We start from the raw sequence: 22,633 nt of genomic DNA, 5'->3' as shown, positions 1-22,633 counted from the left end.
GGGGTCATCTGGCAGTCTCCGGCCAGGACCCGGAGACTGCCAGATGACCCCGCTCGGAGTGCTGCCCACCGGAGCAGCAGTGACGCGACGCTCGGCGAGGTAAGTAAGAAGAAACCTGACCAGCGTACTCACTTTGCTCAGTGCTCGAGACGCTGACTCGAGTATAAGCCGAGGGGGGCACTTTTCAGCACAAAAAATGGGCTGAAAAACTTGGCTTATACTCGGGTATATACGGTATGTAAGTCCCACTTACAGAAGAACTCTTTTAACTAGGTCAGCCTTGTATTTTTTTTCCCTCTTTTTTCCTGGAGTACATTTTCATATTGGAAAAAAAAAGCAGAGCTGTAAGTCACATGAAACACATTCCATTCAATAAGCCTTTATTCCATTTGAGCCAAAAATGTTACACCTCACTGCTTCCCCTGTTTGCAATATTTATGTGCTGATAGTGTTTAGTACACAAAAGAAAAAGAGCACTCATGAGCTTAACATAGTTCCTTCCCTTATGCTGGAATTCTGATTCTCTACCAATGAGGGTAAAGTGATCGACACCCTTACCGGTCCTGTGGTGCTTATGCCCAGTAAGGGCCTAAGGAGCTAAAAAAATGTCAACCAGACAGATGCTTTCCCATTTCATAGTTCTAACCGATTTGAGTCCTCCAGTATCCTCCTACCCTTAATCCCATGATTTACCAGCATCTCCCTCTGGCAATACTTTTCATGGAGAAAACAGTTTTTGGCTGTAATGCAGCAAAATCACAATAGAACACACTGCAGATATCAAATGGGTAAATAGCTATTTATTTCACTCCTAAAAGATTAAAAACGCATATCAATTAATAAGACTGTCTTCACCCAACCCAGGTTTTGCCTTCTGGCTTCATCCAGGGATGTGGAACAGTCCTGAATCCTCCATGTTTATTACAAAAGTCCTTCTGTTTTACAATTAACCTCCGTATGCGCAATAAAGACTAGTCTGTTTACAAACATTTAAAAAAAAAAACATTACTGCATATTACTAAAGTCTAATTACTACATATTACATCACTGCTTCCCATCAAATTAGAATTCACAAAGATGCCGTTATGATGTGTAAGATGTTTTTCAAGACTAAAACAGAGTAAAATATCACAAAGTATTTTCCGTTTTTTTTTTATTATTAAAACTTCCAACTACCACTAAATACCCCAAAATTATTCATGATCTTCTACCATCTCAGTATTCTATTAAGAAGTCCTTAACATATAGAAGTAGATGGGTTTTGTATTTGTACATTTTTTGTTTTTATTCTCTTAGAGGGAATGCATACACTTTCCGCTATTATCTGTCTTTTTGGATTTGTTACGGTTAACTGTTAGCCTTGCTTTGTGCTGATCGTTCTCTTTTTCTTTCTTTTTTTTATTTTGTAGTCTGCTTCTTTATGTGAACTTGAAAGTTTCCACGATTTGTGAAAGTAGGATACTGGGTGGGCAGTCAAAAATGTGGCTGAAAGGTCTTGTTTCTTGTGTGCTTAACCCCTTTTAATTGGCATATTTGTTCCGTGTAGTCATTTTACATTGTTTTATATATCATTTTAGCATACAAAGACTTATGTCTAATAAATCTTTTAGCATTTTAAATCTCCAAGTATATCCTGTACTGCGTAATATATTATCCCCTCTAAATTTAGGCAGTTGCTAAAGTGTAAGTCCAGACAAAACATTATTTAGTTTTGGATAGTGGATGGACGGGTTAGAACTCCTGTTTTTACTGTGGTCTGGGACTCCTTTAGAGAGATTTTACCTTTTTCTCTGCCAGGTTTTAGCCTTTCCCTACTGAAGCCTTCCTTTTGTACTAAAAAGCAAAACATTTTTATTTCTGTGTGTGTTGCTGTTAGAGATTTTCCCCATTTCGTTTCTGGTGAAACCATTGTCAGCAGGACAGAAAGTAAGAGGAAATCTCTCTAATGAAGTCCCAGATAGCAATAAGTAGCACTAAAAACCAGAGTGGGGTTAAAACCTCTCCTACTGAAAACTTAAAAAATTGGCTTGACATACACTTTAAGATTTTTTTTTTTTTAAGGAGAGCTTGCTATAACATGTTTTTTCTTTAGCTTTATGATTTATGGAAACCCTAACAATGACTCTTGTGTGCTCCCTTTTCATGTGTTAAAGTGTTTTGTTATATCTGTTCCATAAATCCATAAAAATATCTGGTAAGAGATATCGTGTCCAACTCACTGTGCAAATTTTATCTCAAACACTATTAATGTCTCTACCTTGATCACTTCATTGAGCTACAAAAAAACTAGAGCCAATGGAAGGAGGCAGGATTCTGTAGTTGAGATAAAGATAACTGACCAGGGCTGACAAAGTTATTTGCAAACTCTGTTCTGAAAGGTACTGTTGTCAGTTGTCAGCAGAAAATTTGAAGCGGAGTGCATTTTTACCAAGATAAACAGCCTTTTTTGTTTTACTTGTAGATAAAAATTAAGAAATGTATATGCAATAGTGAGAATTATGTAGGTTGCCACTGCTGATCTATCCTTTGGAGTACGTTCATTCCCTGGCTGTTTTGACTTCAACATTTTTGGAGTCTCTGACCTGGGACAATGTATTTACAGCATGCTTGCTGTGGTATCTAACTTAAAGTAATGAAGCTGAACTCTGCTGGCCACTGGCAATTTTCGTGGAATGCTAGCACTGGCAGACACTAATTCTTTTATGGTAGGTGTTTGTTAGGTAAGAAAGCACTAACCATGCCATTGCATTAACTGCTATAGTTTATTTGCATTGCAGGGTCAGGTACGACTTTTAGAAGCACAGAAAAGACAGCAAGAAATTGTCTTGCGACGAAAAACTGAGGAGGTAAACGCGGACAAAATTGTAGGAATAAATCAATATTTGTGTCAATACATTGCACTCAGTGTTTACTGAATTTCTCGCCCCTTATTCACAGGTTTCTGCGCTTCGGAGACAAGTAAAACCAATGTCTGATAAAGTAGCTGGAAGGGCAAGCCGTAAAATCAGCTTACCAGAACCAGTTTCTGATCATGTTGTAGACGAGCACGACAGAACTGGAGGACAGCAGAGACCTCGAATTCCCATAGCTAGAGTGCAGCCTGCAACTTCTAATGCTTTAAATGGATCAAGGTAAAAAATGCCCATTTTATTTTGACTTTGATAGGAATTCCCTGTTTACACATCTCTGATCAAGAAATGTTCATTTAAACAGTACTCCTGCTTCAAAAAGCAAAGGGCAAATTCACATTTCTGTACTACTTTGATTTTAAAACCTCATGGTAGTAGTTGTCAGTGCTGGTAAACATTGCAGTCATTGTGCTATAGCATCACATTCAGAATTAATGAGACTTGGTGTATTTCCATTTTTGCAGTAAAATGTGAGACAACCCCTCTATATGTTATGTTTTCCAATTGACACAGCCTATCTAAAAATAATTTTAAAAATATATGTTTTACCTTTTAAATGTGTCTGTAGCAGGCAAGCTTCTCTCTGTTTCCAAGTGACAGGAAATCTGGGTGACTGAGCAGAACTGAGTAGACCGAGCTTCCCCTCATTAAAAGAGAACTAGTATTTCATCACATGCGGTCACTGTTCGGGCATTCAACAGCTTGCAGCAGCTGTCTGAATACAACAGCAGGCAGGGGAGATTCCTCTATCCATGCTGTTTAGCTTGGATGGTGGATTTAATTGACTTCTCTTGTTCAGTCAGTGGGACGTGAATAGCTAGCCTTAAGGGGATTTCACTGTCAATTAGAATATTATGGTGGCATTTTGCTTCCTTATTTACAAGTATGGATTTGAACACTTTCTTTTAAGCTGCTTTACAACAGACTTTCAAATGCAGAAACCGTTGGCCTATCTACACCACTTTGCCTAAATTGAAATGTTTCTTTCAGGTCATAACCTCAGCCTGTTGCAACGTTTTCCAAGTAATATGCATTAATGTTCTTTCTGGGTTCAAAGCTGTCCTTGATTTGAGCTTTTAATGTCGGCATGTTTCCTTTTTATTTGGAAATTGCTGTATTTCATGTATTTACTGTGACAAACATTACTCCCATTTCTTATTATGAGGGGAACAGTGGACTTGTCCGATTCAGAGACTATGCAGATATCAGCACAAATATTTAAGGAGTTACATGACTGACTTGACTTGACTTAACTGCAAATTTAACACATTTCACTCGTAGTGCTTAGACTTCTATATTTGTGCTGATAACGTTGAAAAAAACAGTAAGGCTGACTATGCAAACACTCATTTAGTTAGAGCACCAACTATGTAGTGCAAAGGCCTGCCTGATTTGATACTTGGGATGCACCGATACCAATACTAGTATCGGTGCCGATACTGGGCATTTTCAGGAGTACTTGAACTCCTAAAAAAAAAAAAGACCCGATACAAAGTGCAGATAACGGGACTTTAAACTTTTAAACTGAAGCCGTTGCTGTAAACAAGCCCCGGGCTTCACAGTAAAACTGCCGAGGTCCTCAGCAAGGTCTCTGTCTTCCTGGGAACGGATTGTGATTACAGCAGCGGTGGCCAAAATCTCCTCCTGCACCTGTGAGACCAACAGAGAAACCAGGTGAGACCGCACAGCCACCACTTAACCCTGCACAGCCATCAATAACTCCGCACATCCATTTGAGAGCCACCATTAACCCTGCACAGCTACCTGTGAGCCACCATTAACCCCGCACAGCCATCTGTGAGCCACCATTAACCTCGCACAGCCACCTGATATCATCCTCTGCTGGAGACATCAGGCCAGCACCCTGGGGCTGCACAGAGTATGTAGCTTCATAATATTCTGCATTGATGTATAATACATCGCTGGGATTTGTAGTCTTCTATAGCTGGTGGTATTCTGCATTATGTTTTGCTGCGATTTATATTCCTCTATAGCTGGTGGTATTCTGCATTGCTGTATAATGTTTTGCTGGGATTTGTAGTCATCTATAGCTGGTGGTATTCTGCATTGCTGTATTGTTGAGATTTGGAGTCGGTGGCAGAACTACCAGAGGCTCAGTGTTTGTAGCTGGGACCAGGCCCTGGCACTTCACCAAATCATTAGTCTGTATTGCTTTAGAAAAATTTTACATGGCGCTAAAACAAAAAAATGATTGGTAATTGGTCTGGAAAAAATGGTATCGGTGCATCCCTAATAATTAATTGGATTATTTAATTGGATCAGACTGTGTAGTGTATGGTCAGCCTAACAGTCATTACCTCTTATGACTCGAAATTTTATTTCCACAATGAAAAACTTTTATAACGTAGTTAGAAGTGTATTAAGTTGTAACATAATTTGGTACGTTCTGTGCAACTGTAGAAACAGTCTCATTAACCATGTTAGTGAAAGAAGAAAGGCTATTTATTTTTAATTACACTGTGCTAAGTGCAGAATTATAATTTTAATGAAGGTACAGTAGTTATTGCAAAATGTTCACAATCTCAAGCTGAGAACAGTAGGTGTGGAAGGATGGATAGCAATATCACAGCAGTCTAGATAATTACAGTAAGTTGAACTTAATTAACGCACTTCATTCGAGAGATTTTTAGTAGAATATATATATTTCAAATATTTTTATTTATATAATGTATTTTAGCAGAATTCTATAACATTCAACTATTTGTAAGACAACACATTTTCAAAATGACCCTACACACACTATATTTTTTTTCTTTCTCAGAAGGAAACATCAAAGGAAGGGATCAAGCATTTACACTTCAAAGGCAGCCAAACAGAAGTGGCAGTCACTGGAGCGAAGGATCACAGACATAGTGATGCAGCGGATGACCATCTCAAATATGGAAACTGACATGAACCGACTACTAAAGGTAAAATATTTCCATTTAGAATTGCTGGCACAAAATAATGAGAATGAAATATATAGAGTGTAAAATAGGGTTTTCATTTTCTCGTAGCTGCTTTTCAAATAAAGGGACATTTTAATTCCTTCATCTCCAGGCAGCAACACTGGGGGGCCCCTTTACTCCTTTCTAATTCATGCACAGCTGTCCATGATCTGAAAGATGTCTTTTGATTCAACAGACTAGAAACCCAAAATCTTCCTAAGAGAAATCTGGAGGCTTCTTTTGCTACCTCCTTCTAAAATGCTGTTAAGCTAACCCACTGGCTTCAGTACTTATGGTCCCTGACCTGGCACAACCATGCATATCAAAAAAGTCAGACATTCTTATCACCATATGTGTTCTTGGTTAGTGACCAGAATGTTGTTAGGGGGTTCAACAGGACAGCGAGGCATGCTGTTACATCAACATGGAGAGCCTTTATTCCATTGCCATCTTTTTTTAGCTATGGTGTGTTGGGTAGAAGATCTTCAGTGTTGGAATTAAGACAGTGATTCCGTTTCCCTTTAAAATGGAAATTACCTTTTAAGTTATAGGAGGTAAGGATTTTTTTCCCCTCTGAAAGTGTCCTCATATAAATTAAAGTGTATGTAAAATCTAACCTTGAACTTTTCTCACTTGCTCTCTTTTGGTCTTTTAAATAAACTATTTGAAAGTGTTTTGTTATATCTGTTTAGACAAAAAAAATACCTGTTGATCTTGTCAAAAATTCAGACCTGTTTTTTTTGTTCTCTCAAGGTATCTAATTAGATCACTTCCTTAAACTACCTGTGTCCCTTCCTCCACCATAATTATTTAGCTAGTTAGCTTTACTTCACTGATCAGGTATAAGCTGTACATATCTCTCAGGTTGGCATATTTCTATAGAATTGGACATCTGGCCATGTAACACATGTATCAAAAATAACAGTGTATCCATTAATAGTAAAGTGATAAATGTACATGCTGCCTGTTGCTTATTTAATCAATTAACCAGTAAAGGTCTTATTGCCCATCTCCATCTCTGAATTCCCCTGACAGCCCCTAATTTTTTAAAATGTGCCTCTCTTCTATGAGGAGAAATCTCTTAGTGAAGTCCAGGTGACTACAGCTTCAGGGGGGGGGGGGGGTTGAGGAAGACAGGTCATCAAGTGCACAGCTACCCATCACAGATGAATGGTATAAACTGCAAATGCTGCATTTTCTAATGAATTATACCAAGAAAGAGCTGGCAGCTGCATGAAGAAATCCCCCAAATACATTTTTTATGCTGGGATTAATTGTTAGAGTGCGAGAAGTAGAGGTAGGTGGTAAAAATGTTTGTCTAATAAGAAAAGTGTTAAGGGCACTTTGAGCAGTATTTGTTTTTCCCATAACAGCAACGTGAAGATCTTACAAAAAGAAAAGAAAAGGTTACAAGGAAAAGGGACCGAATTATGAAGGACAATGGAGATCCTGACAAAAACATTAACCACCTAAATGAAGAAATCGAATCTCTTAGTGCAAATATTGACTACATTAACGATAGTATATCTGAATGTCAGGCCAGTATTATGCAGATGGAAGAGGCCAAGGTAAGTGTTTTGACAGCTGTGTAGATGTCTACTTACTACCGTAGTAGGAACCCTCTTATGAATATCTTATAGCTGAAGTAACTATATTGAATAGTAATCTTGGTGTACTTATTAAGAAAACAATGCTTTATATACAGTATATTAATAATATACTTGTACTTGAATAGGGTTTTCTGTTCTACCTGTAGAGTTATCCATCCCTCTATTGTGCGGCTTTATAATCAACAGTATGCTGTCACTCATGATAACGTAGCCCCCTCCTAGCATGTTACTCTTTCATATTGGAGGGTGGTTAGCTTAAGAAGCATAATGTGGTTTCTTTTCTCAATCTTAGATTTTCCCAACACCTCACTAAGCATGTTATCCCTCACATTCTAGCAATTGAGCAGTATTATGGGAAAGGGAAAGGATTTACAAAATAGCTTCAAAGCTAGAGATAACATTGCTGTAATACACATTTTTAGCAGTAAAAACACAAGTGCTAATCTTTCCCCACTCTATCCAAAATTGGGAAAAACTTATATTCAAACAAATCCAACTCCTCGCTTCATTGCATGCTCAGAACTGGCGCAGTGCTTTTGAGTTCTGCTTACCTCAGAGTGTTTTGCATGTTTTAAACCCAGTCAGAGGATGGCAGACCACATTTGCTGGGCAGTATGGGCCATGCAAACAAGCATCCTAACCAGACCAAACTCTTGTTGGAAATTCTTGTCTCAACGGCAAATTAAAGTGGGCAGCAGGATGCCCTATAGAACACTCTGGCCATTGGACTTGAATCCTTATTTACTGCTAATCCTTACAAGGTTTTTTCATGTTTAATGAGGGACAGGATTTTTGAACAATAGGGTTATGCTGCTGCTTACAGGAGCATTTGGACACCGGCAAACAAAAAACAATGATACAGCTTGGTGTAACCTCGCCCACTCCTTGCATACCTCTGTGTGTTTCGCATACATTTTTTTTGCTAGTGTCCTTGGAAGACACTTGTGAGAAAAGTTTGACTGTTTTTTACTAGCCATATTTCCAAGTTAATTTTTCTCCTCAATTAAGACCTAATCTACAAGCTGCTGTTGCATGTCTCTTCATGCAGGTATCCAAATCAGCATCTCCTCAGCATTAGCTTTGGAGGCTCTAGGTAAACCCTGCTGGACTGGATGATTGGGAGGCATGCCTGCAATGTGATTTTCGAGAACTGAGCTCTACCTGTGGAGCTTTCCAGATCTATGTGTATTGTGCAAGTCAGTACAGAGTATTTTTCAGGTCCTGAGCCATTACACAGCCTCTGGTGTCTATGAAAATTCTTTGAATAGGCTGCATGGGCCCATTATTGGGAAATGATTTGTTTATTATGCCTGTTGGGCATCAGTATTATCCCCCTCAATGGAAAGGTATAAAACGCTCAGGTTTTCAGTGCTTCCTCACTAGTTGCGCTTACATTGTGCTTTTTCCCCTTGATTCAACGTAAGGAGCAGCTTTCTGCCACTGCTCCAATTCTCAAGAGACATAATCTTCCACCTTGGTTAGTCGTTGCTGCGGCCTATAGTGAGCTGGTCACCTCCGGCTTTTTCAACCATTCCATTTTTCAGCAGTCAGTCTATAAGAATTCAAGGTTTTCCCTGTTTATGATGCAACATGTCAGATCCCAAACACAAGAGAAGCAATCCTGGACTATTGCCATATCAGATGCCTCTGGCTCTCTATCCTCTAACAGTTAAAGGAGGGCTGCAGTGTTTCCTCTCAAGGGCCTGACAAATATAGTCTGGATCATTGTCCCCTGCTCCTTACTTTCTTTGGAGTCCTCCTTGGCTCCAGCAGGTGTTGCCCCATCCTCAGCTTTAACCGAGGTGAATTTTGAAGCAGGTATGTAGAGTTTTATGAACCAAATTGCAATTTTCTTTACTGACTGACCACCGAGCACATAAGCATACCTCAACACTTATTGAAGCCTTCATCAAAAAGTGTCCCATCGGTGGCGGTGTCCCATCTTAAAGATGAAATCCAGGCAAATAAAATCTTAACCCTTGCAGTGGGGGGGGGGGTGGACAAATCTCATGGCAAGGGATTCAGCTTTACTCCACACTAATCCTGTAGTTTTGGAGAGATTAGAGTTCATGCCAACAGCTCCTCAATACTGTGTGGAAAGGTTACTGGATCTCTCCTGTCTTATTTTCTGTATGGGTCTCCTATCTGTAAAGCAATCTTAAATAGGCTAAAATGTTTGGATGCGGAACTGAGATGTTAAAAATGTTTACTGCATATTCCCTTTGTGGGACATCTCTTCGGGGGTGCCTTGCACATCTTCATAAATAATGTCTTTAGTGGAATGAATACTCATACTCATCTACCCCGGCAAAATAAGGCTAGGCTTCAGGCTGAAAAAAATGCCCCCCCAAACCTGCGCACAAGTCCTCCCGCATGAAGGGGTGCCCCCATCATGAAATGGTCTTTGCCTTTGTGGACATCTGGCTACATATAATCTCTGATGCTTGGATAGGGGAGTTGGTTTCAAGGGGCTACAAACAAGAGTTTCATTCTCTCTCCCCTTCTCGCTTTATGTCCTCCAGTCTCCTGGTGTCACTGTTCGGGCCTTGTAAAGCAAGGGGTAATCACCCCACTGACCCCAGTATCTTTATCGCAAAGGTTTTGGGGATTCTATTCCAACCCATTCACAGTTTTTAAGCCAAAAGGTGGCATCCTCCCCATCTTGATCTTAAGAAAAACTATTTTCTTGGAAGCTCATTGAGGAGCACGGGTCCCACCCCCTCTATTTCTGGTCTTAATCTTGGCACTCTTTTTTTTTACAAAACCGAGGCATGCTTGGAGTGGGAGGGGTTATACCAGGCTGGATAACTGTTTTTTGTTCAAATCCTCCTGTAGGTGGCAGTATAACCCAATTATCTCTGAATCCTGTGTCCAACAGTAAACTCATAAGAAAAGGATTACAAAAAAGTAAAGTACAAAAATCCTGTTTTTATTATTCTAACGCAAAGAGTGGATAATAAAGAAGAAAAAAAAAAGCATTTGTTGGTAACAAATTTTCAACCTCTGGAGTTAATGCTCGACTGCAAGTCTTTTGGGTAAATGTTTACCAGCTCTGGGCCATTCAGTTTAGATCATTTTTGCAGATTTGCTCAGTTAAGTTAGGTAAGGGCGATTATGGTAAACATTTAGTTTCAAGTCTTGCCACAGATGTCCAGTTGTATTGAGTTCTATGCTTTGTCTGATCCATTCTTAGAGATTTACATTCTTGATTTTACACAAATTTTGTATGTTGGCTGTGTGTTTTGGGCCATTGTATTAATGTCTAATTGCATTGTCTATTACAAAGGTTATGATATAGTGCTTTCCTTGTTGGATTTCTGGAAATTTCTATATGTAGTATAGCACACAACCCCCCAGGAAAATGCTTGGTGTCTTGTACAACTTCTGATGCAACATAAACCTTAAGGAAGCATCCACCATTAGCCTAGAGTGGCAGCACATTGCATTTGTCTGTTTTCTGTTTAAACACTGGGACACTACAAGACCATTGGGAAGTCACTTTTACAACGTGGCATACTAGGTTCACGTTAAACTTGTCATCTTTAGATGTGCACTGGGTTCTTGTACATTTTTATTCTTATAACACCTTCTAAATGACTTCCTAATCTCACAAATTGTTGTTAAATTTATAAATATGATTTGCTTTCTAGGAAGAAGGAGAAACACTTGATGTCACTGCCATCATTAGTTCTTGCACTTTAACTGAGGCACGATATTTGCTTGATCACTTTCTTTCTATGGCTGTTAGTAAGGTAAGTTTTTTTAAAGTTTTTTTTAAGTTGTTTAGAACGTTCCCATCTTTTTCAGGATTTTTTACTTTTTGTTAAATCATTAAATATTGGATTGCAGCTGACGACTAGGACACAGATTTTTCTAAGTCCTGTTAGTTCCCTTATTTTTTTATACATTGTAACTCTTCTTCAACATCGTTGACTGTGTATAATTAATTTAATTGTCTGAGAACATTCAGTATTAACATTTTTCATTAAAAAATGAATATGACACATAATGGCTAGCCAGTTATTTGAGCAATTTAATGTCATTTATAAATTATTTTTCACCTCTAACACTCATAGGATCCTACTGCATACTGTAATTCTGTAGAAATGACATTACTACATATTTTCACAAAAGGCGAATTTGTTCAGCTGGTGTTTGAGGATGATGCACTTTTTCTACATGCTTTTCATGAGAATAGCTTTGCTGGCTCATATTGAGAGAACCCCCTAGATTCCATCAATTCCTCTGAATTTATACTATCTGCAGCTTCATTCTAGATGTTGATTCAAGTACGAATACCTTATGAACAATGCCATATTTTACTTCTGTAGAATTTTACCAGAGTGTTTTGATCACTGGTTTTGGACAGTTATAAAATGTATTAAGGCTCTTTTTAATGTGTATTCTATATTTTGACACTTAATGTAACCCTGTAGCGAATTTTTTTTTTTTTAATAAAACCCCTATTACCTGTTAAAGAAGGCACCTTTATTGGTGCACGTGGTGCCTAACTCTGATCACTAGAACTAGCCCCCTGAAGTCTGCTGTAAAACCAACAATTCTAGGCTATCTCCTGTGTCCCTAGCAATTCTCACTGGTTTCTCCCTCTGACATCACTGCAGGAGAGAGTAGTTAGATTAGAGTTGGTTGGTGGGGGCACCAGAAAAGGTAAAGGGGGTTTTAACAAAATTGTTTTTTGTGACGGTTTGCTTTAGGTACATATTACAATTGAGTAGCGCCTGAAGCCTGTTTACACTTCTGCACTTTGATGCATGTTTTTTTATATACACTGTTCCTCACACTTTACAGTGGCCTACGGGGCGTTTTTGACAAATTGTTTGGTTCTTTCCCAGCATTCGCTTACCAGGGTTCAGGGATGTCCTCTGCTCCATTTATTTAACATGCATATAGAACATATTTATAGGGTATATTGCACGTGTTTTCTTACAAGTTTTCCTCATTTGGAAGCCACTTGTAAACTGTAGCAAGCAAGAATTTTTCAGCAAAAAGCAGTGAAAGGTATCCTAGTGTGACAATTAATACATTTATTATTCTATGCTTATGTCCATTTGATTTGTTTTTTTGTAAGACTCCTAAAGCAACAACCTAAAGTAATCACTGTATATACTCCAACAGAACCAGATTTTGTTTTAATGCTTATTCTCACGGTTTTGCATTCAGGGTCTCCAAGCAGCCCAGAAAGAAGCACAAGTTAAAGTTCTTGAAGGGCGTTTGAAACAAACTGAAATCACCAGTTCTACTCAAAACCAGCTTCTGTTCCACATGTTAAAGGAAAAAGCAGAACTGAACCCAGAACTTGATGCTCTTTTGGGCCATGCACTACAAGGTTGTTTCTTGAATTTACCATTTGCTTTTACTGCACGTTTGCATTTGTGCATGCCTGGTTGAAAATGAAATATTCTGTATATCATCAGCTTATTTCCTGAATAAATGCTGTAGATTAAGCTAAATGCTATAGAGGAAAGCTAAATGGATTAAAAGCCTTTACTTTGCTTTGTTCATCAATTATGTATATTGAAAACTACTACTTTTTGCTTTTTGTTATTATTTTTTGAATATTACTTCAGTTCCCTCGAATGTAGAATTACGTATATACATTTATAGAAGGTGTGTAATTGTTGCTTTTCAGACATTCATATTTGCAGAATAGTTGTTCAGACAATATTGGTCTTCTGGAATTCAATTTGTTACAGAGAGCTGCTCTATCAATTTTGTTATACAAGTACAGATATTTATCTGTAGATTGAACATAAAATGAACAGCCATAAGATTTATGACCACCCACCTAATATTGATTAGGTCCCCCTTTTGCTGCCAATCAGCCCTGACCTGTCGGAGATGGACTTCACTAGACCTCTGAAGGTATGCTGTGTTATCTGCACCAAGCCATCAGTAGCAGATCCTTTAAGTCCTGTAAGTTGCGAGCTGGGGCCTCCATGGATCAGGCTTGTTTTCTCTCCCGTTCATTGAAGGACACAGGCAACAGATCGTAGATCCTGAATGGTAGGGTAATATCGCCACCTGCAGGAGAAGGACGCTAGGCACAAAACTAAAGACCAATTACAGCCTAGGGGCGGCCCCTGCCGGTGGCCAAACCCCCCACCTGCTGACAAGTCTCCAGTTTTTTGCCTACCGTCAGTGTTACTAAACTGGAGACTTGTCAGCAGGTGGGGGGTTTGGCCACCGGCAGGGGCCGCCCCTAGGCTGTAATTGGTCTTTAGTTTTGTGCCTAGCGTCCTTCTCCTGCAGGTGGCGATATTACCCTACCATTCAGGATCTACGATCTGTTGCCTGTGTCCTTCAATGAACGGAGAGAAAAGGATTTTACTGTGAGTACAAAATCCTATTTTTCCAGCACATCCCACAGATACTTGATTGGAGTAAGGTCTAGACCTCAAACTTGTGATTCATGTTCCTATAAACCATTCTTGAACCAATTTTGCACATTAGCTGGGTGCATTTTCCTGCCTGAAGAGGCTATTGCCATCAGGTGCTATTCTTTGTATGAAGAGTTGTACTTGGTCAGCAACATAGTTTAGGCAAGTGGTACCTGTCAAAGTAACATCCACATGAATGGCAGGACCCAAGGTTTCCCAGCAGATTGCCCAAAGCATCACACTGCCAGCTTGCCTGTTTCCCACAGTGCATCCTTGTGCCATCTCTTACCCAAGTAAAAGATACCCACACACCCAGCCATCCATATGATGTAAAAGAAAACCAGGTCACCTACTTCCAATGCTCTGTGGTCCAGTTCTGAATCTCATATGTGTCCAGTGCAGGCACTTTTGGCAGTGGACATTGGTCAGTATGGGCACCCTGACTGGTCTGTGGCTATGAAGCGTTAACCTTTTCAGCAATTTGAACTACAGTAGGTCTTCTTTTTAATTGTACTACATGGGACAGCCTTCGCTTCCCACATGCATTAATGAGCCATGGCCGCCCATGACCCCGTCTCTAGTTCCCCAGTTTACCTTCAATGGACCACTTTTATAAGGTCCTGACCACTTCCGACTGGGAACTTCCCACAAGAGCTGCAGTTTTGGACTTACTCTAACCCATTCGTCTAGCCATCACAATTTGGACCTTTATTAAAGTTGCTCAATTCCTTACACTTGGCTCTTTTTTCTCCTTCCAACACATCAACTTCAGGGACCAAATGTTCACTTGCTGCCTAATATATTCAACCGACTTCCATATGCCATTGTAAGAAAATAACCAATGCTAGTCACTTCACCTGTCAGTGGTCATAATGTTATGGCGGATTTGTTTATATGTGTAGGCTGTGTTAGATCTGTGATCTGTATTAGAGAAGAATTTAATGAAGTCCTGTTTTCACAATGTCAAATCAATTGGCTTGATGATCATAAACAGTCCCTGATTTCAAAATAGATTTTATTTGTGAGATATAATTTTGTGGGTGAGAAAAAAATGCCTTGAAGGTCTTGTCCCTTGGAATTTTGTTTTTGTATTATTTTGTTGAGATGAAAGTGGTGCAAATTCTCATGTAAGGAATTAGGAAAAAGTTGTTGTCCACACATATACAGGTAGCTCAATCTCACTTTTGTTATTTATTAGGTTTTAGTATATGTTATTCCATTACAGCATCTATTCTCTACTTTAAAGGATATGTGCACTTTCTCTACTTTAAAGGATATGTGCACTTTAACAATATATATTTATTTTAGAGCAGTTTTTAATGGTCTAGCCAGTTCAAATTTACTTTTGTTTACCTAAAACCTGTGTGCTCTCTTTAGGAGCCCTGGGCTCTATGTGTCAAGAGTGACAATTATAATGTATCCCAGGGTCTCTTTAGATGTGCATGGCTATGGCTGGCAAACGTCAAATGGGATGTTCTCAGCTAAAGTGTTCCTTGGGATGCCTTATTTTTGCAGTTTTTCTTCTGTTATTCCTCATGTACACATGCTTTCTTACACTGGACTGAAGTCATATGCTGCATAAAATCATAATTGTATGGCATAACATTGTATTTTTTATCACAATGGTGCACTTGTCCTTTAGAGATCACATGAAAGGAGCATCTCTTCTAAAATAGCCCTTATAGGATATAAATTAAAGTCATAGTCCAAAGTACATTATGATTTTCCTTTGCACTAATTGTGTATTTGTACGTTTTTTCCTAAAGCAACCCTTCTTAAAAGGATCTCAGTGTTTATAGTACTGTTTTTCAAAAATGTGTTTATCATACATGACTGTGTTATCTGCAGTTTAGGCACTGATCTGTCTCTGAGCATGGCATACACAAGCAAGGGCTAGACTGGCAATAACATGCATGATAAAAACCTGCACATGTGCCATCAGTTACACTCTTCCTAAAGCTCTCTGCAGAGATGTGGTGGGTGAGGCACAAGGAGGTTGCATCAGTTGCCAAGGGATGGGAGTTTCAGAGATGTAAAGGGGTCAGTAGTTGCATAAACTAACACTGATTTCTCTGCCTCCATTACTCAGATATAATCAATATGGTATATGCCGGAAATCTCAAGACATGCACATTTAACAAATGTGCAAATGTCTTTCCATAATTTAGTAATTTTTTTTTCCTGTAGTAAGATATTTTCCTTTTTAGCTAGACTCCCACAGTTCAACACTATTCTGAGCTGTTTATACTATTATACAGTTATACTGTGTTGCGGAGTAGCTCGTTATATAATGCATATTTAAATTATATCAGACTGTTGGAAAACATCGGAACTCTGCCAAATGCTCACAGCAATGCCAAACAGATCTACATAGAGGGGGAGTGCAGGGAAGAAACTTTCAACTCCTTGTGGTGCTTCACATCTTTACCAGTTACAACATTTTTTGCCACAAATAAATTGTACTGTATGTGTAAATGAACCCGAGTTGTGGTTTAATTTGATATAGCTTATATTACTATTCCCAAACTGATGTACTCCTTTCATGTGATTTCCAGTAAAATTTCTTGAACGCAATGGAGATTGTTTCCCTTGGCAGTTGGCTCTGTTTTGATTGTGGTGTTGGTTTTTGTTTCCTTGCTTTAACTTACACAGACCTAGATAGCATTCAGATGGGTAAGTATGCTTTCAGCCCTTTCTTTGTTGTGCAAATGCATGACTGACTAATTATCCATTAGCACTAACCAGAAGACAACACAGACCTTCTGATAATGTGCTCACTTTGCATGTCCTCCTTTGAGAACATCCTCATATGAACACATCTCCAACCTCATCCCCGCTCTTAAATTAAACAAGATATTAACAGCTGAATGCTGATAATATTGCCTCTGCACATCTGTAAGACTTGACACACCATTAACTTTTCAGCCTTAGAATGCTCCAGCACCATAACATTAAAACTTGTCAGGTCAACCATTTCCTTTATTAATCCCTTCAGCTTACTTAGAAGCAGCATCATGCATCTTAACAGTTTTAATGCTCACGTTTTATAGCAATTTTTACTTTGAGCAATGCACTAAGTATGCAACCAAGTGGTTTTCATTTTTGGATGAGAGAGAGACAAAACCTTTTCTTTTAAGGTAAGCATATTAAAAAAAAAAAAAAGACCGTGATTAGATTTTTCTCATTTTAAGTATTGGCCAAGCTTCATAAAAGGAAATTAATGCAAATGAACTGATTTTTTTTAGATGTGTAAACTGAATAACTGGAGGTGATCACTAAGATCCCAGATTTATGCAAGACTTTTTATGAACTGTTATACAAGTTATCTTTTCCAAATTTACAGATGCTATGATTGAAAATGTTTGTTTCCTCCGTAAATGTATTTCGCCACAATTTTAAATTGTGACAGTATCCACCCAAAGATCAGAAAATAATTGTTAACTTTCACAACAACTCTTCACATCAATACTAAAAGCTTTGTTGAACAGATTATCCTTGTCACTTTGACAGCATACACTTATTGGCATTGCGATATTTTTATTAAATCATTTTAAACATTTGTTATTTCCAATTTAGTTTTACAGAAGTCTTGATATTTCTATATTTTAGGATAGCATATTTGTCTCTGTTTACAGCCATTATTTGTTTCATTAGTTTTTTTTTTTTTAGTTCTTGTTTTTTTAGTGTTTCATTATTGTTTTTGTTGTAGGAAGTGTAGCAGTATGTAAAGGAAAAAAAAAAAAACCTATCACAACTTAAGAATCTCTAGCTAAAGTAGTCATTGTCTTTAGTATTCTGTGCGTGTTCTAGTGTTTTCATGATTTGTCATGAAGTGTCCATTGAATTGTCAATGAATGATTTATTCTCCATTTCAGAAAATCAGGAATATAGCAGTGATGAGGAAGGATCATTACAAAGTCCTGGAACAGAAGGCAGGTATGTTATTTGAGAAATATTACATATAGTTTAAATATGTTCAAGATGCACTGCTGTCACACACACAGGGACCATGGGGAACAAACGTAGCCACCCTTCAGAAGGGAGGACAGTGTCAGCACCAATTCAGAGATGATTTGAGGATCTACAGCCGAGTGATACACAAATAAACGACATTTTTTGTTAATAGTTAGGATACTTGAATTCATTTTGAAGATTTAAACACTGAGTTTAGAGTCAGTTTAAGTGTACGGCTACATACAAGTTTAATTCCTTCTGCTGCTGCTGAGAGTTTTTACTGCTTGTTGGCAGTTGCCTCATTTTCTGCACACTGGAATCAATGAGATAACTGTCAACAACAGCCAAGTAGTAGCAAGGGAATTTAAAGCGGACCTTTCAGTAAAATGTAAGGTCTGCTCATTAGACCAGGGCCCCCTTCCTCTGTAAAAGTTGTCGTCATACTAGTTGGAAAAGCTACCTGTAAGTAAAAAAGTTAGATTATAAACAGTACTTTGTATAGAGAGATTCTGTATGGCATCTTTGAAATATAAATGGCACTTGATTCTAATTTTATGACAAAATGTCTTTGAATGTGACCTGACCACCATGATGTGTTTTAAATAGTTGTGGTCTGTTTGGCATGAATTGTGCATGAAGACTAGGGCTGATCCAATAAAACTGTAAACTGGCTTTTTAGATTTGTGCATGTTTATCTTTAGCTTTTAGCATTTACATTTCTTGAACAGTGGAGATTCCCTTTTTACCTGTTCTTCTTTGGAAGTTTATTTTTCATAATATGGCACTTGATTTTGCTTGCTTTTGGTAAAAAAGCAAAGGTTTCAACTGTGCAGATATGATGTCTATAAAATAGGCTTTGGTTGCTAGGATCAGCTGGAGATGAGAGAGAGCAACTGCAAAGAGCAGTCTATTTGCTCGACAGCTGGCTACATAAGAGTCTCTAGTAATAACACTTTTCCTTTTTACAATGTGCTTAAAAGGCTTCCATTTTAAGTGCAGGTAAAAAGGCATAGGGAAAATTGTTACTTCATTTTATGTCTATAAAAAACATTTAAGAGAATGCTCTGTGCTTAATTTGTTGTTTGCAAATGCATATATGTAAGATACACAACATTTTGAATGCATTTTATATCGTAATTACAACTTAAAAAAAAAATTATGTCTCAAATACATCTTTTACAATACATGTAAAAAAAAACACTGATTGTTTTGTTTGCTTAGCTCATTGTCTTCAGACTTAATGAAGCTGTGCGGTGAAGGGAAAACTAAGAGCAAGGTAAGCAAAAAGGACTTACAAAACCTTCTAGTCTGCACCAACATTTTAAAAAATAATACACATATGTTTAGAGTAACAAAGTAAAAATATATTTTCTTTGCACATGATTGGATGACTAAAGTTAGCAAAGGGATACCCTATTCACTAAATAAGCATTCACTTTGCAATGTGAAACTATATTTTGAAAAGCAAACCTTTTTAACTCATTTGGTAAATCACCTCCATGGACACCAATTGGTAAGTCAGCAGAACTGTCTTTACAAGTTTATGAAGCATTCTACATCACTGGATTTGGGCGATATGCTGCCCTCAAGACAGTTGGATCATATCTGCATCATACAGCCACTTCTGATGTCTATTTAAAAAAAAAAAAAAAATAAGTACCTTATTTGCCGGCGTATAATATGGGTTTTGAAACCTTAAAACATCCCCCAAAAATCGGGGGTCGTTTTATACGCCGGGTACAGGATATGGTATACTGTATGTAGCGTTGGCTACATACAGTATGCCGCGCTGAGCCAATCACGGCAGGCTTTGTATTAATAAATACAAACCTGTATTCATTAATACAAAACCTGCCGTGATTGACTCAGCGGAAGACGGAGGACACAGCGGGGATCGTGGACAAGGTAAGAGACTGTAATCCCGATTGTGGCTCGGGGTTACCGCTTATGGTACTGAAAATTAACCCAGAGCCACACTCTGGAATACCGCCATGGATGTTAGTGGGTGCATTTAAACATTATTTTGGGCTATACTCGTCTTATACGACGAGTATAGCCCAAAACCTATATTTTAACACAAAAAGTAGGGGGTCGTCTTATACGCCGGCAAATACGGTACACAGTAACATGAAGTTTAAGAAATCTTTGGAAGTTATGAATGTGGTGTAATTTTAGAATGATCATTATACAGGGCTTGCTGTAGCTTTACAGAGTACTTCTAAGTTATATGTAACTTAACTATATATTTTAATACTTGAGTGTTTTATGATCTCCTTGCTGCATTAGAACTTTAAAGTGGACCTTTACCCCCTTTCGCTAAAAATCACATCAGCACTCAGCTCTGCATGCTGATATGAAATCATCTTACATTCATTCAACATATTTTTCTTTCACTTACAATTTCTGTTTTTCTACTTCCTGGTAGTCTTGGGCATTATTGATGCAGCCTGTGCCCGAGCGTTGCATCCTAGGAAGATTACATCACAGCTCATTTCTGTAATCTCATGACATCTCAGGGAAAGGCATTTTTCTATCCTGAGATGCTGTGCATGGTCACATATCCTAGTCACATGTGTCAGAGTTCCAGGAAGTAAAGGGATATATATTAATCTGCCCTTAGTAAACATGGCCACTGTGCGAAGAATGGGAAGAAAAAGAAAAATAAGGTATGCAAAGAATAAAAAGTCTACAATTATTTAGAAGTGTGTGTTTGTAGATTGTCATTACTAAACATTTCTAAAGGTGTGTTTGTTGTCATTTCAAAGATAGGGGTAAAGTTCCTCTTTAATAAAACCACCATGTAGAGAAGCCATGAAAGCATGCAAGTCCCAAGTTTGCCAGCCCTGTGCATCTAAGCCTTACTAATTAACAGAAAGGCTCAAGAGGTGGAAGGAGATGGCAGCTGTTGAAGCTGCTTGTATATCTGAATGCCGTTGTTTTCAGACCTCTTTGGGTACTCCGCAGAAAATTTGACCAAAACATTTAGGTATATGTGGTGCCTTTTCTACTTTAGTTTTAATAATCACAGATTTGCTTTAAGGGAAAGTTGATCCTTGCTGATCAGCCTGTAGCTTGCTAGCTTTGTGAATTGAGCCTATTGCAAGTAAAACACATCAGGATAGGGATACTCATTTTTAAAATAGTGACAGCTGTTTCCAATTATTATTATCATTATTATTATAATACAGGATTTATATAGCGCCAACAGTTTGCGCAGTGCTTTATCATGTCCATTGAGATATGAAAGTCTGATAATGTCCGATAACTCTGACAATGTATTCATTTTATTTTTAATAACAGGTATGAAGTCTTTGCATAGTTTAATGTAAATCCATGGGATCAATGCTCTTCCAAGGTAGCTATGCAAATGCAGACTTTTTTATGTCAGTATTTGCATAACTATAGCCACCCCCACCAAAATGGCAGGGCCCAGGCTTGTTGATAGGCTGCTTTGGCTTTGGGTATGCACTGTTGGCAGGGAACATTTCTAATGGGTTTGAAAGCCTGTGCTGACAGCTGTTCTATTGCTCCTTCACCCTTGATTCAAGTGTTTCTTTTGATCTAAACAGGCACGAAGGAGGACCACTACTCAGCTGGAGTTACTTTATGCAGATAGCAGTGAGACGGCTGCAGATCCTGTAGCAGGGGACAATGGTTTCCACATCTCTCTTCCTCCTGTTCCTGAAGTAGAAGCAGTTCCAGCAATCACTGAAACAAGTAGCATTTCTGTTAGGGACAAAGATCCCCAACCCCCACCTTCTGGCTTACCTTCTAAAACAGGCAGCATGTAAGTCTGTCTGTGCCGTATTAACCAACACTGCTTTTCCTATCCATTCTATAACCATATGCATGGATTTACGAGAACTACTTGTATATGTGCATTTAATAAAATGCATGGGGCTTTTCAATATGTACACACTTACCTTTTTTAAACCATATCTTTAAAAAAAAAAAAAGATCACTAAATAACTACGGTATTTGTGTTTTACATCTAGGGTGTAGTTTGAGTATTTAGATTAAGCATTATTTTTACACTTATTAAATGTAACTGTTTACAAACCCACCTCAGTAGTTTCATGGAAGGTGATTTGCCCCTTCTGTCAGTTTATCTGTTTTTGTGTAAATCACGGTTGCTGGGATTCTGTTGCTATGCAAGAGCCTGCACTCTTATTAACATTAAAGCAGGTAGAAGCTCTTTTTATTGAGTTGTTATCCCACAGATAGGATATTTTATATTACAAAGCTGGGTTGTGTCTTCTAGTGTGAGAATATTTATTGACTTGGAATTTGATAACTGACCCTAAAGATCATAAACATAAACTGCTGATTTCCCCAGAATCTATTATGAAGGCATATGGTCTCATGCATGCCATGCCAACCAGCCTGTTAAATAACGATCGAAGTGAATACTTTTTGCTGTGCTGCATTTCTGATTGTGCCATATTCTAAATGACACACTGAAGCTGAAAGCCACGGTTCTTTCATCTGCATCTTGCCTTGAAGTCATGATTTTTCATAACATGGCATCTCGCATCTAATGCTTGTTTCACTAGCTAAATGTTTGTTGCTTGTGCAGTTCTCAAAGGCTAAAGTAAGCAATAATCACGCAACGCATAACTAGTGCATGGCTATATCACGTTAACAGGCAGCTTTTTTTGCCCATGGCAATGAATTATCTTAGTACCCAGCTTGTATTAGCACCTTATTATATTGTTGGCGATTACTGGGACACCATTCTGCAAATTTTATGTTAAGGTAATTTTTTTATTTGACCCTTTTAAGCTCTCTGTGTACAATTACTTTTTTCACATCAG

General features: G+C 38.2%; 1 protein-coding gene across 1 annotated transcript in view; it reads left to right on the top strand.

Moving 5' to 3' along the window:
* KIF21A (kinesin family member 21A) overlaps positions 1 to 22,633 on the top strand; it is a 145,024-nt gene that overhangs the window by 96,725 nt on the left and 25,666 nt on the right. The window contains exons 19-28 of the mRNA XM_018552516.1: positions 2,778 to 2,846; positions 2,938 to 3,131; positions 5,692 to 5,839; positions 7,231 to 7,425; positions 11,118 to 11,219; positions 12,649 to 12,814; positions 16,518 to 16,538; positions 17,741 to 17,801; positions 19,041 to 19,095; positions 21,389 to 21,606. Of these exons, the coding sequence (XP_018408018.1) occupies positions 2,778 to 2,846; positions 2,938 to 3,131; positions 5,692 to 5,839; positions 7,231 to 7,425; positions 11,118 to 11,219; positions 12,649 to 12,814; positions 16,518 to 16,538; positions 17,741 to 17,801; positions 19,041 to 19,095; positions 21,389 to 21,606 (1,229 nt within the window). The remainder of the gene's footprint in view (positions 1 to 2,777; positions 2,847 to 2,937; positions 3,132 to 5,691; positions 5,840 to 7,230; positions 7,426 to 11,117; positions 11,220 to 12,648; positions 12,815 to 16,517; positions 16,539 to 17,740; positions 17,802 to 19,040; positions 19,096 to 21,388; positions 21,607 to 22,633) is intronic.

Source organism: Nanorana parkeri, unplaced genomic scaffold (assembly GCF_000935625.1).
Source record: "Nanorana parkeri isolate BGI_ZX_2015 unplaced genomic scaffold, ASM93562v1 scaffold90, whole genome shotgun sequence".
In the NCBI taxonomy this organism is placed as follows: Eukaryota; Metazoa; Chordata; class Amphibia; order Anura; family Dicroglossidae; genus Nanorana; species Nanorana parkeri.
The sequence above is the reverse complement of the archived record's forward strand: the minus strand, read 5'-3'. Positions and strand labels throughout refer to the sequence as shown.